This window comes from Nicotiana attenuata, unplaced genomic scaffold (genome assembly GCF_001879085.1).
Source record: "Nicotiana attenuata strain UT unplaced genomic scaffold, NIATTr2, whole genome shotgun sequence".
NCBI classification, from domain to species: Eukaryota; Viridiplantae; Streptophyta; class Magnoliopsida; order Solanales; family Solanaceae; genus Nicotiana; species Nicotiana attenuata.
In genome coordinates, this window is record NW_017670959.1 from 305,987 (window position 1) to 320,937 (window position 14,951).

The 14,951-nt window shown below is 34.3% G+C and overlaps 1 protein-coding gene across 3 annotated transcripts; it reads left to right on the forward strand.

Moving 5' to 3' along the window:
* Positions 1–2,633: 2,633 nt before the first annotated feature.
* LOC109244814 (truncated transcription factor CAULIFLOWER A-like) lies at positions 2,634–12,866 on the forward strand. 3 transcript variants are annotated; one of them, XM_019411962.1, is made up of 9 exons: positions 2,634–2,901; positions 3,707–3,785; positions 3,942–4,003; positions 9,949–10,048; positions 10,173–10,214; positions 10,499–10,540; positions 11,710–11,797; positions 12,473–12,516; positions 12,628–12,866. In XM_019411962.1, exons 1-7 carry the CDS (start codon positions 2,720–2,722, stop codon positions 11,794–11,796), a joined length of 594 nt encoding a protein of 197 aa, XP_019267507.1. In that variant the 5' UTR covers positions 2,634–2,719; the 3' UTR covers position 11,797; positions 12,473–12,516; positions 12,628–12,866. The 3 variants fall into 3 exon arrangements, with proteins under 3 accessions (XP_019267507.1, XP_019267510.1, XP_019267508.1); XM_019411965.1 differs by lacking the exon at positions 12,473–12,516 and having other exon boundaries at positions 11,710–11,802; XM_019411963.1 differs by lacking the exon at positions 12,473–12,516.
* Positions 12,867–14,951: the final 2,085 nt, after the last annotated feature.

Below are 14,951 nucleotides of genomic sequence, written 5' to 3' on the forward strand. Positions count from 1 at the left end.
TCTAAACACAATGTGGAAAAATACTTGGAGTGAGGACCAATGCGCTCAACTACATGAACATTGGGACTGTCTACATTCTCAACACTAATGACAATAGAGTCAACTAAATATGTGTCCTCAATATCCTTGGTTGACTCTAGTATCTCTTCTACAATATCGACATCCTCAAAATCTAGTGTGATTGATTGTTGGTGTTCTACTCTAGCCTCCTCCTCTAGCTCATCAATTTTTGTATCTAATTCACGCTCTTCTTGGATACTATTCACAATATTGGCTTGTTGAGCATTAAAAACTTCAACCAGTTGACTCATGTGAACTTTCAAGTTGTGAATAGTTTCCTCCTGCCTTTCTATCGGCAGTAGTAATTTACTCTGTTGTTCCAAAATGCACTTTAACATATCTTCGATCTTCTTTAGGTCAGCTTCCCTGGGTTCTTTGTTCCTATTAACTTCACCAGAAAAAGAAGAACCATCAAAGTAAGGGGTTGGGGGAAGGTAAGAAATATAAGCACAACCGTGAAAGTGACCATCTTGACCACCACACATATCACACACATTCCACACATAAGATTGAGTTGGTGCACAAAACTCGCTCTCAGGAATATTTTGATAATTTTGCCCTGGGTGGTTTCCTTCACAATATGCATAAGGAGGATCAAAAGTAGAATTACCAACAACAAAATTCTCATAATTCCATGATGTCATGTTTCTCAAATAAACAAATAAAACTAAAATAAAAAAAAATAAAAAAAATCAAATAATAAAATAAAAGTTCAAACTTGAAACCTAGCAATATGTACACCTACAACTACACCGTTAGTTCCCCGGCAACGGCACCAAAATTTGATCACGCCCAACTATGCCTTATAAAAAGGACAATGCGGTCGTTGCAAATATAATCCGGTTTACAAGTCCGGAGTCGAATCCCACAGAGAACTAAGGTTTAGCTACAGCCGTTCACTATCACCAAGAAGACAAGCTTGAACAATTCCTAACTTATAGATACTAAGATTCTTCTGTTTAACTAATTAACTAACAAATTAAAATAGTAAATTAACAACTAACGATACTGAGGGTTAGAGAAAAGATTAAGGAGGTCTAGAGTTATGATTTCCCCAATTGTCGGAATCCTTCCCGCTATGTCTTCTATAATTTCGCCTAAGTATTCTCTACCGATCATGAGCACTCTTATTACCGTAAATCTCTCCTGAGTAATTACGAAAATTTACTAGACGCACTCTCCCGAGCTACGCTAGCTGGCTTTTAATACAGCTCACTTCAGATCGCACCCAAGGCTTCGTTATCCTTAATCCCACCTTTAAACCCTCGGTTATTGATCCCTCATATACTCTGGGAGTGGTGTTGTTCAACAATTACCTAAATGTGCACTCTCTCCCGAGTTATGCGTACTAAATAGGCACAGCTAATTGAGAGCTCTTCAATCAACCACAATATAAACGTAGTTGAACAAATAGAGAAAAGGCTATGGCTCAATTATATAAAAACATAACAAGAATTTATCCTACAAAAGGTTCTATCAAAACTCTAGATAACAAATTAGCTATTCATAATAGTATGTAAAACTACAATACTAAAAGTCATAATCAACAATGAAAAACAGGAAGAGGAAGAAAAAAACTCGTAGAAGAATTCTCCGCCTTGCTCCCAATGTGTTCTTGCCTCCTTAGGTCGAATCTATGTCCAAAATATGTCCCCCTCCCTTTCTTGGCCGGCTTCCTTGGTTTAATATAGGGTTTAGGGCTTAAAATCCCGTGTTTTGCACATAAGTCCCTGAAATTTCCGCCTCCTGCCGCGGTTTTGCCGCGGTCGCGGTGGAACCGCGGCCAAACATGCCCTCTGATTCTTCAGTTGTCCGCGACCATCTTCTACCGCGGTTCTGCCGCGGTCGCGGTGGAACCGCGGTTTTTCATCCTGTTCCGTTTGGAATTTGGAAAAACGTAAAACATGAAAGTTGTAGCCCTTTGAGTTAGCTTTCCAACCATATATTGTGAAGCCCAAATGGAGTTCTTAGAAAAAAGTTATGTCTATTTTACTAGACAGTGCAAAATATACCTCCTCAAGTCTTCGTTCGTACTTAATTATCAAATTTGACCCCCGAACACGATCCCGGCTTAATTCCTTGAGCTTTTACTCAGACTTCAAAGCTTCAAATCACTTAAATTCATTCCATAACATCTATATAGCTCGGAATCACACCTACAAGGCATAAAACACACAATTAGTGCAAAACACTAGCGATTAAAGCGCAAACTCAATTAAAGTGCAGTAAATTATAGTGTAATAAGCGACTAAAATACGTAATTATAGTCTATCATCAGTGTATAAGCTAAACTCTATACACTAAATCATCTACTATATAAACAAAGAACACCGACTAATATATGATCTATTAAAACTTTATTAAAATTAAATGAACAATATTATCATAATAAAACTATATCTAAACCAAATCCATGGTTAATAGTATATATCCCAACAATTATGAGACAGTTTAAAAAGGAAAATGAAATTGAGTAGATGATACTACGCCATGATTGGCAAGGGTGATGTCATGCGTTACATGTGTATATATTAAGGTGCAATGAATATTAATTCTCTCTTGAAACAAGAAGGGTAAAAAGAAAAAAATTAGTAGTGTAAGAATCGGAGGGAGAAATATATAGCCCTTATCTGTAGTAGAGAGATTAATAATAATAATAATGGGGAGAGGGAAAGTAGAATTGAAGAGAATAGAGAATCAAACGAGCAGGCAAGTTACTTTCTCCAAGAGAAGAACAGGATTACTTAAAAAAGCCTTTGAACTCTCTATTCTCTGTGATGCAGAGGTTGCCCTTCTCATTTTCTCTCCCTCTGGCAAAGCTTACCAGTTCGCTAGTCATGAGTAAGTCTTCATTTTTTAAACACCATTCTTTTAATTTTGGATTGAAATGTATACAAGTATACAAAAGAAAATGTATATATATACAAAGATCACAGTCCACTAACTATAGATCCTAAATTCACCCCTTTTCTAACGTAGTAACATTTACCCGGAAGTCTATCAGAAACAGTCTCTCTATGTTTACAAAAAAGTAGGGGTAATTAAGGTCTGCTTATGGCGAAGCTACAGCCTATCAAGGGTGGTCAATTGACCATCTTTCGTCGAAAAATTATATTGTGTATATAGGTAAAATATTAGGTTTTAGAGGTATATAACATATATTGAACATCCTTTATTGGCGAATTCTTTCACTTATTTAAAGTTTGAACACCTTTAGAAAATTCCTAACTTCGTCACTGTACATACTACCCTCCTCAGATCTCACTTATGAGATTTCACTAGGTTGTTGCGATGTTTACTTATAGTTATAAATCCAAGTCCAGTAACTTTCTATTTCCTGAGGTATAGCTAGTTTATTTCATTTTTAAACTATAAAACTAACAAATATAAATCCGTTAGGAAGGTTTTATTAAGAAATTATTTTGTTAAAGGTTAAAGGGTTCAGGTCTCTAACGGAGTGTCTCGCAGCTGTTATTAAAGACCATTAAAATAAAAATCAGGCCAAGCAAATGCAAAGTATTCTGTAAAAGTTTGCATGTACAAAGGGGAAAAATCATCAAACTTTTAGCTTCATGTGGTATTGGATTATACTTGTTCTACTGTTTGTAACAAAATGAGATTAATATTGTTTTATTAATGGAAGCAGCATCGATAGGACCATTTTAAGATATAAGAATGAAGTTGGATTGTCCAAAACTAATGATCAAGGCTTCAAAGCTACGGAGGTAATCAATTTCCTCTTAATTTAACTTCTTGTAAGCGCCATATTTAGAGTAATTTATTATTTATAATTGTTTTTCTAACACTACTATTTGGAACTTTGTCACCGTATATTAGTTTGATAAACTAATTTGACGAGTACTCTGCTTCTCATCGATTAGGTCCGGAGGTCTGACATTGAAGGCATGACCAGAACAATAGATGAACTTGAAGCCAGAGATAAGTATGTTGAAATGTCTATTTTATACTAAAAACTTTCTTAAACTACTTTTTTAGGGGGGGGGGGGGGGGGAAGCGAGAGGTATTAAGGCCTCATTTGTTTTTTTTAAGATTAAGACGTCATGTGTATTAAGATTAAGACATCTGAATCTGAATACACATCTGAATATATTAAGATGTGTATTAAGATTTGAATAGAAATAATTAAGACTGTTTGATTTTTAACATCTGAATGTATAAAATTTATCATTATTTAAAAATTAATAAACATAAAATTCAAATGAAATACTAACTAATCTAATATTCTATCAATAAAATATATAGTTTTTTAAAATATGATAGTTGTTGGTGGTGATGGCTAACGGGTGAATGCCGACTAGAGGCGGTGGTTGGTGGTAGTTTTGGTTGATGATGGTGGTTCATGCTAGTAGCTAGTAGTGATTGGTAGTGGTGGCGATTATGATTAAGGATGGTGGTGGTGGGTGGTGATAGTTAATAATGTCGGGTGGTGGTAGTAGTTGTGATTGAGGAAGGTGGTAGGTGGGTGGTGGTAGGTTATATTGATGGGTTGTGCCGGCTGTGGTTGTTGATGGTGATGGGGTGGTCAGTTGTGGTAGTTGAGGTGGATCAGTGTTGATTGTGGGTGAGAATGATGGTGGTCGGAATGGTGGGGATAGTAGGTGGTGATGGTCGATAATGGAGACAATGATTAAGGATGATGGTGGCGTGGTGGTGGCGGAGGTGGTGGGGGTGGGGGTGGGGGTGGTGGTGGTGGTGGTGGTGATGGTTGAGTATGGTGGTGGTGGCGGCATGGTGGTAGTTGACAATGGTAGGTGGCGGCGGCAGTTAATAATCAATATATGATAGCATCTTAATGAAATTAAGTCTCTGTTATAGATCTTAATCATACAGACCTATTCAGACCCATTAAGTGGTTGTGGAGTAAAAAAAACACACACACTTGATGATTAAGATTTGAATAATTAAGATTCAGACTTTAAAAACAAACACACTTGATGTCTGAGATCTGAATGATTAAGATTCAGACCTCCATTAAGTGCAAACAAATGAGGCCTAAGTGTCCCACATAAATTGAGGGAATGAGTAATTGTCTATTTATATGATCTTGGTCGAGTTTTTGGAATTTAGTTAGGGCTAATGTACATCTTTAAATAGAATGGGAGTTAATTATACTCACCCACATTTTTGGTTTACTTAATATTTGACCCTCATATTATGTTGTGATGTCTAGCACCAGAGTGTCAATCGGGGTGCGTTGATAAGAGTCCCACATTACTTGGAGAAATGAGCTACAGTTTTAATTTTAGACAATTCGCACCTTATGAACTAGCTTGTAGTGTTCAGTTCAAATGGAACAATGCATCGAAGGCTCAGTTTGCTCTTCTTCTCGATTCTCATTTCGCTTTTCATAGGTGAAACCATGAGAAGTAACCCTCTCACCCACCACAAAAGCTATATTGCAAACCTTTCTATCAGCATAACTTTTATGTTTGGACTGCACCGTACGTAACCGCTCCTGAATCAACCGATATTATCATGGTCAGGCAAGTTTCCCTGCAGCCACGGTGAAGTGTGCCACGGTGCTTGAGGAATACTAAGTAACTTTTTTATTCTTCACAATAAAATACAACTCGTGTATAATTAAGTTCAATATGCAAACGTTGGAGCTTCATGTCCAGCAGGAGCTTTGATAGAAAGTCTTAAATTTTGATAGAGTGTAAATACTTATACTTGGTAAATACAAATCTTTAATTACCCCAAAAAAAAAAGTTCAATATGCAAATTCAGAAATATCACGCATCTTCTATTGAGCCGAGGGTCTCTCGGAAACAGCCTCTCTACCCTTCTAGGGTAGGGTAAGGTCAGCGTATATTCTGTTAGAAAAATAATTTTAATATCTCAAAAAGAATATTTAAATTGATGTCTAGATTCATATTTTTAATGGATCTTTATTAGACCAATCAATTGAATATATTTTAATATCTATAACTGAAAATTATAATATATTCTTTATACTTTACTGGCCATGATTAATAATTATTATTATAATATTATAACATACCTTTAATTAGCATTCATATCCTTTAAATTCTTTTGAAACCACTGCCGTTATCAATAGCCTTGAATGGCTTTGAAAAGTTACAAAATGTTAAAGAATTTTCTTTGTAACAGTCATTAGCCTCTCATCATTTGTTAATCCTTTAATGTTATATACGTTGGAGATTTATTGCTTTAAGCTAGCCATCTAATGAGATGGTGTTTTCTTATCTATAAATTCCAAGTCCTTTTTTGCTTTGAGGTGGAAAAAACTAAGAGTAAAAACTTCTGCTATATATTATATTTTTCAGTGCTGGATTTTATTTTGTTAATCTTTGTTGTTTCTGCTCCTAGTTTATACTAGAAGAGCTTGTTGAATCCTGGGGGATACGCCTAATTTTATTTATCACGGTGTAGGCGAAATATCCTTATGGACAGTGTCCTAGACACGCCTCAAGCTGAATATTATTCTCCATAATCATTCAATTCTTCCAACAATCTTAAGGATATTTACACACTATTTTATTATGGAGAATCAAGTTTGACGTTGTCCAAGTTATTTTTGAAAATGGGACCTGTACTTCAAGTTTGCACAATAGTCTTATGGAGTTCAAATTAATTTTGTGAGCTACGAAGTATTACTCCAAGTCAATGCGCATTCTAAGGGATGCTAAAGATGCTACTATACTTTAAAAGACGGTGACTTCTTCTACGCTTGATATGTTTGTGTATGACATAATATTACGTATACCAGGTACGCATAATTGGTTTAATATTTCCTTAGTTTTTTATTCTTTTATGCTTATTCTCGTGAGAATATAATAGACAGAACTTTGGCATCAAGTTGATACATATAAGATGAAAAAAAATGACTCTTAAGTTTTTGTGAATTTTGTTTTTGAAATGATGGAACAATTCATGTTGTACTTTTGTTTCGATTAGTCTTTAAAATGGTGAATTATTTTTATGTTTAAGTTGATCCGGTGAAAATGATATTAAGTTGTCATATAATAGACACATATAAAGAAGAAAAATCATCTACCTTACTTATGTTTCTCATCTTTTAAGTGTCACATCAACTGGATATATTCTACTTCTTTAAGAATATTTACCCATCTTTTAATTAAAATAATACTCTCTTAAATATTTGTTGATGATGATATAGTATGGGTAGTTCCGAGGGTCTTTCGGAAACAGCCTTTCTACTCCTTCGGGCTTGGGGTACGGTCTGCGTACACACTACCCTCCCCAGACCTCACTAGTGGGATTTTACTGGGTAGTTGTTGTTGATATAGTATTCATAATATTTTGAGATCTTAATATTTTTGCACTATATTTATTCAAATATGGCTTAACTAGTTTTATTTGAGTCATGAGAATATCAATTTGGTCCTCTAAATAAAGTCATTTAAAATTATTTATAAGTGACACATTAGCTACTCTAAGGTACTATGAGGTCTTGATTTCTTTTGTATGAAAAATAATTAATGCGAATAAACTACTACGATGATGTGATGTGGTCAGGAATAATACATGAGATAAGACCTTCATATTCTTTTAATCTAATAATGTAGCTAAATAGAAGGAAATCTTCGGGGTGAAGCTATATTATTAGCTTTTTATTTATAAAGCAGAACTCCTTATGAGTTGTAAAAAGGTTATATCCTTAACCTGAAATTTTCGAAAATGTGGGGGACCATGGTGTCCAGAGTTATATAGCCTGATCCTAAGAAGGAAAAATGTGAGAAAAAATTATTTATTAGTGTTATAATAAAGCATTACAAAATCGAAATTTTTGTGGCAAAAATTTGTATTGGAAGATCGAAAATATCTTGTATTTCTGACTTTCAAAAGTTATGTTGCTTCGGGTCTCTTAGTCATTCGGGTGAAGAAATCGTTGAATTATGACCCGTTTCCTACTGATTTGAGATATTTCTGTAGAAGTTAAAATTGCTTCTATATTTAGAAAATTTTACTTTGGTACTTGGCAATGGAAGATACAAAAAGAAAATAAATTCTTATGTGTTGAAAGATGTTTGAAAAGGCACTTGCAAGGAAATTAAGTTTCATTTCAATTGAGATGATCTTATGCCTTATTTGAGAAATGCTATGAGTTAGTATTTTAAATGTGAATTTTCCACTGTATTAGAAGGATACAGTGATGATATTAAATCTCTGATTCAGATGAGAAAAGCTCAATAGTGATTGTGTGGTTACCTTTTGGTATGTGTTGTATTAAAATTGCATGGAAGTGAGGTTGATTAAGCAACCTCTTGGTGAGTTAAACCGACAATAATTATATCGATGAATTGAGATTGCGAAGGCGCAATAACCATTGTAAGAAAATATATCTTTCAATGGGAAGAGTAGACATATTTTTTAAGATATAATGTCATAAAGCAATTGCTTAGAGATGAGAATTTTTTATGCATACTATGTGTAGTCAAAAGAGGATTTGGTCGATCCTTTGACTTATAAGTGAAACATCGAGGGGTTGAGACTTTTGCCAATTGAGATGTATCAACAATGATGGTAACCCAACCTATGTGATTGGAGATCCCATGAAGTAGGTTCATATGGGTAATAACAAGTCATTAGCTGATCAAATATGCACTATCAAATTATGTCTCTTCCTATGGTGTGTGCGTGTATATAGTGCAAGACTGCAAGGAATGTGAGGCTGAGTTATTAAACTCTTAATTCAATAATCCATAGCCTATTGTGGGTGGTGTATTGTGCTGCAGAATACATTGGATGGACCTATATGAGTGTGGAGTTTGGCCGCTCCTATCAAATTTGTGGCGAAATTTCTAGAGCACTCATGAAAATCAGGCGCGCGCATGGCCTATTAGCGCAAAACCGCGTCAAACAACAAAGTTTGTGCGAGTATAATGTGATAGATAAGACACTAAACTTACAAAAGAATTCTTGGTTCATAGAAGTTTTAAACTTCACCAATTGTTCTGTAAGTTTATTCTTATTTTATCTAGGTCTGGTTCATAGTCCAAGAGACACCATATTCGACGCATTATTTGTGAAAACCCAGCGAAATATTTTATTTTACTCTATTACTTAATATTCTTTTTGAGTTATGTGGGGGATTGTTAGAAAAATAATTTTAATATCTCAAAAAGAATATTTAAATTGATGTCTAGATTCATTGTTTTAATGGATCTTTATTAGACCAATCAATTGAATATATTTTAATATCTATAACTGAAAATTATAATATATTCTTTATGCTTTACTAGCCATGATTAATAATTATTATTATAATATTATAACAAACCTTTAGTTAGCATTCATATCATTTAAATTCTTTTGAAACCACTGCCGTTATCAATAGCCTTGAATGGCTTTAAAAAGTTACAAAATGTTAAAAGAATTTTCTTTGTAACAGTCATTAACCTCTCATTATTTGTTAATCCTTTAATGTTATATACGTTGGAGATTTATTGTTTTAAGCTAGCCATCTGATGAGATGGTGTTTTCTTATCTATAAATTCCAAGCCCTTTTCTGCTTTGAGTTGGGAAAAATTAAGAGTAAAAACTTCTGCTATATATTATATTTTTCAGTGCTAAATTTTATTTTGTTAATCTTTGTTGTTTCTGCTCCTAGTTTATTCTAGAAAAGCTTGTTGAATCCTGGGGGATGCGCCTAATTTTATTTATCACGGTGTGGGCGAAATATCCTTAAGGACAGTGTCCTAGACACGCCTCAAGCTAAATCTTATTCTCCATAATCATTCAATTCTTCCAACATATTCTACCCTTCCCATACCCCACTTGTGGAATTTTACTGGGTATGTTATTGTTGTTGTTGTAGAAATGTCACGTATGAGCGTGTAATAGATCTTGCTATCCAATTGTTCATAAATATATTCTGGGCAGGCATTTTGCTGGAGAAGATCTATCAACTCTTGGCATGAAAGAATTGAAGCAGTTGGAGCGTCAGCTGAGAATTGGGGTTGAACGCATTCGCTCTAAAAAGGTGTATATAAACATGAGAAACTTATATACTATAAGTTTTAAATTGATTTAATTTTCACCAAATTCTTGACAATTAGCTGTATGGTTAGCTAATTCTAATTAGTTTATTTACTTTCTTTTAACAGGGGCGTATCATTTCCGAACATATCAACTGGCTTAAGAGAAAGGTGAGACTCTATTACGAGCGATATATATTTAGAAGAATAAAAACTGTTTTTTAACTGAAAATTTACAACAACAAAAAAACTATTAATTTGAAAATGTTTATGGAAAGGATGTGGCTCGTTTGCCCTTGAATATTTTTGTATTAAACGATGCTTATCGATTAACATTTACTAAATAGATCAGTGTAGAAATGTTAATGATTTAGAAATTAACAGAAGATATTTATCTAATTTAAAAGAAAAGAACTATTTTTAGTAATTAACTTTTGTGTATTCATCTTATGCAGCACAAAATTCTTCATGACGAGAACATCCATCTCCAAAAGCAAGTGAGTAATGCTTGCAATATTCCCTTATAGTATTTCTTAATATTTCAATATTTGGTAGGGTTATATATGTTTTGGTCGTGTTTAAGTTTAAAATAGGGAAATTACCAGCTATGTCCATTTATAAGTAGCTTATTACGAAAATTGGCTAATTGATAAAATATTACTAATATTAGCCAAGTTTAGCCAATTAGCTATTTGTAGCAAAAAAATATCAAATTTTTGCTTTGTTTTGAGTGGGTGTTATTAAAATAGATTGGGCACAACTTAAGGAGCTTGAATCTCAGTTTTGGGATGATTTGGTGTAGTTTTGAGGTGGTTTGAATTGAAAATTCGGTAAAACTGAACATGAAAAAAATGATATGTGTAACACATTGTGTATCATTTGTGTATCACATGTGTATCATATTTGTATCTATTGTGTATCACATGTATATCCATGTATACCAGTGCGTGAAATACATGTGTGATACATGTTTGATACATGTGTCGCAGAAGACTTTTTTGAACTCGATTTAATTACGAATTTTGATACAAAACCAGTCCAAATCACCTCCAATCTTCCTCAAATTTTGTATATTGACTTATCTATATATTTTCAATGAATTTCAACCATACCCATTGAAAAAGTTCATTTTTTGTTTAGATTTTTGGAATATTGTATATATTTTTTATATTTCATCACCTTATTTGCTACCTCATCCATAAAATTTCCTTTCCGTCTTGTATCTAGTGTTGCTAATCACGCTTAAAAATATGGAATGTGATTTTTGCATGTGATTCTTTGAGAGAAAGAACCCTATTATTTGGTTTTTCAATTTTTGTTGGCTAGTTTTGGTAAGTCTATGATTAATGGCTAGAGGTTGGTAAGTTGAGATTTATTTGGAACATTTGTGTAAGTTTCCTTTTAAAATATCTAGTATTCTCAAATTCCAGAGAGTAGCCCTTATTTGTGCCGTAACGTCTATCTGATGTATTAAAAACTGAAAAAAAGAACAAGGTTTAATAACATAGATCTCCTCTAGGCCTTAATTAAGAACCATTTTACTAAAATTAGTTGATATCTTTAACGTCTAACTTCCTGATACCTTTAAATTTTAATCCATAATAGTTGGTTTTGCTGAATTTTGTATGTCTCCACTTTAACCATTTTATTATTCCAAAATGCGCAGGTAAGGTTGCATGAGCTACGTGAAGGTGAAGGGAGCTCAACCATTCTCGATTCAGATGCAAGTTGTGAGTTACAGTGCCGGCCTTAAGGTAAGGCAAGTAAAGGCTTTAGGCCCAAAAATTTTGGGGCCTCATATTTTTGCTAGTAACAGGTTTATGAATTAATTTTTTTTCAAAAAATAAGCATTCTAAACTAAAAAAGTATATCTTTTAAAAAAATGAAAAGAAAATTTTAATATATTTGAATAATTCGAAGCATATAAAAATACTTTTGATTTTCTATTTAGTGGTCAAAAATATTGCATTAACCTCGAGAGTTCCTTGAAACATAATAGTCCATTGATATTGATGATTTAGACTTATTTTTAAATTAAAAATATTAAGAAAAATAATATAATTAAAAGATAAAACTCTAATAGATAATTCGATATACTTAATGATATAAGAGGACTTTATTTTTTTTCAAATACATATATTGCTTTATGGAATAATATTAAAAAATTTAAACTAGTTGCATATACGGAAAGATTTTTTTTTATAAATTACATTGGTAAAATCTTACTTAAGATCAATAATATCTCAAGATAATTAATTAACTGGATTATATATACATATTATTAATTGAAAAAATTTATGAGAAAAAATTAATTATAAACAAAATTATTACTTAATAACTTTACATTTCAAAAAGCTAGATACATAAACTTCAAATAAAAGTATATATGAAGTTTTTGTTTAAGGCCTCTAATCAAGGTTTGACTTTAGGCCACCAGTTCCGTTGAGCCACCTCCGGTGAGTTAATTTCTAAGGTAATCTAAATTAAATATACTACATAAGCTTAAGAATGTTTATATCAATTTGCTTATTCTAACACTTCCCTTTTTTTCTCCTCTTATTTTACTTTCCTTATGGTTGAGTAGGGATGAGGAATGAGGAAGGATTTTTAGAGCTTCAATTGCATGGGCGCGTAAAGATGAAAAATGCTTTCTTGTGTTGGTCGAAATTTGAATGTATTTATTAACTCGTTTCTAGAATTTCTCGGCCAAGTTAATGCCTAGTTTGAAAGAAAAGAAAAACTGTACTGTGTTAATACTGCATATCGAGTATGGTAGAGTTTGATTGTGTGGTATATTGCAAAGAAGTTAATATTTGCATTTTCTTTTGAAATGTTTCCCATTACATTGGATGATTGGGAAGGGGAAGGGGAAAGACGGTAATGAATTGAACGCACGTACTGTGTCGGTGTGAAGAACGAAGAGTTGATCAGCAATGGTTGAGCTCGAGCTCAACTGCTATGGCTGAAAGCTGCGAAATGTAGAGAGAAAATAGAAGCTTCGAGAAGAACTCAGATTTTGGGAAGATTTCTCATTAGAATTGAAAATGCTAATCCTACTCAAACATATATAGTAGATGCTGCATTGCACAGCTGGCACTTGTAACCACCTAAACAAAATACTAACTAAAAATCGGAACACTAACTAAAAACTGGACAGCTAACAACCTAACTAACCCGTTACAATAGTAGCCATAGCCACAATTACAAAAATAGCCACTAGATAAATAATTCCAATCTTAACACCACCACCACCCCACCCCACCCCCCACCCCCCTCAAGTTGGAAGGGAGGTACTCACTGCCAACTTGTGAAGTAATGAGGAGTGTTTAATGCCTGTCAACGACTTGGTGAGTATATCAGCCAGTTGGTCATCTGTATGAACATAGTGCAGAGATATCAGACCCTCAATGAGCTTGTCCCTTACAAAATGGCAATCGACCTCTATGTGTTTGGTCCGCTCATGAAACACTGGATTCTTTGCAATGTGTAAAGCTGCTTGATTATCACAGTAGATTGGAATAGGCAAGGTTAAAGGCATTGTCAGTTCTTCCAAAAGTTTAGACAACCAAACAAGCTCTGCAACTACCTTCCTTGCTGACCTGTACTCTGCCTCAGCAGAACTTAAAGATACAGTTGATTGTTTCTTTGATTTCCAACTAATTGGACTGTCCCCAAGCAACACAATGAACCCACTGACAGACTTTCTGGTCTCAGGACAAGCAGCCCAATCTGAGTCACAAAAAGCTCGCAATCTATAATCTGCATTATTGGACAAGAAAATTCCCATACCAGGATCAGCTTTCAAGTACCTGAGAACATGTATAGCAGCTTTGAAATGGGAGTCTCGAGGACTCTGCATATATTGGCTAAGATGTTGAACACTGTAAGCAATGTAAAGTCGAGTGTTGGTGAGAAAGTTTAGCTTCCCCACCAACTTCCTATATTGAGTGGGATATGTGAGCAAATATCCTTCACTTGCCTTGAGCTTTGTTGAAGGATCAAGTGGGGAGGACATTGGGGGACAGTGTGCACATTCAAATTCCTGTATCAGGTCTTTTGTAAACTTTCTTTGTATGATTATTACTCCATCAGGTTTGTACAAGATCTCTAAACCTAGGAAGTAATGCAGTCTCCCCAGGTCCTTTATCCTAAATGTCTCATGCAGAAAAGTTTTTAATGCCTTAATTTCTTCCAAGTTTGTTCCTGTCAAGAGCACATCATCCACATAAACAGCCACAAAGACCACTGAATTTCCTGACTTCTTATAAAACAAGGAGTAATCTAGCATGGAATGCATGTACCACCTAGAACATAAGGCCTCAGTCAGCTTGGCATACCACTGCCTGCTTGCCTGCTTCAATCCATATAATGACTTGTTTAGTTTGCATACCAAATTCTTGTTATCTACTGACAGCCCTGGTGGTACTTGCATATATACTTCTTCATTTAGATCTCCATGTAAAAAGGCATTATTCACATCAAGCTGAAAAATCTCCCAGTGCTTCTTTGCTGCTATGCTAATTAAAGTTCTGACAGTAGTCATCTTTACAACTGGTGAGAAAGTCTCATTATAATCTATGCCTGCTTGCTGAGTATAACCCTTAACAACTAGCCTAGCTTTGAACCTCTCAACGCTGCCATCTACCTTATGTTTGATTTTGTATACCCACCTGCAACCTATTGCCCTCTTTCCTGTGGGAAGTGGAACAAGATCCCATGTATGGTTTGAGTAGAGTGCATCAAATTCCTGATTCATGGCCTGTTTCCAGGCAGGTATGGCTGCTGCCTCTTCATATGATTCAGGCTCACAATCAGTAGAGAGAGTCTCAAGTAAATGATGACTGTCAGTACTCAGTGCATTGAGAGAAACAGGTTGTAATTGGGGAACATGTGTGTAAAGGAAAAAGA

Coding starts and splice junctions, on each gene's coding strand:
- LOC109244814 (XM_019411965.1), top strand. CDS start 2,720: ATGGGGAGAGGGAAAGTAGAATTGAAGAGAATAGAGAATCAAACGAGC. Junction 3,786..3,941: donor AAGGCTTCAAAGCTACGGAG/GTAATCAATTTC, acceptor CTCATCGATTAG/GTCCGGAGGTCTGACATTGA. Junction 10,215..10,498: donor TCAACTGGCTTAAGAGAAAG/GTGAGACTCTAT, acceptor CATCTTATGCAG/CACAAAATTCTTCATGACGA.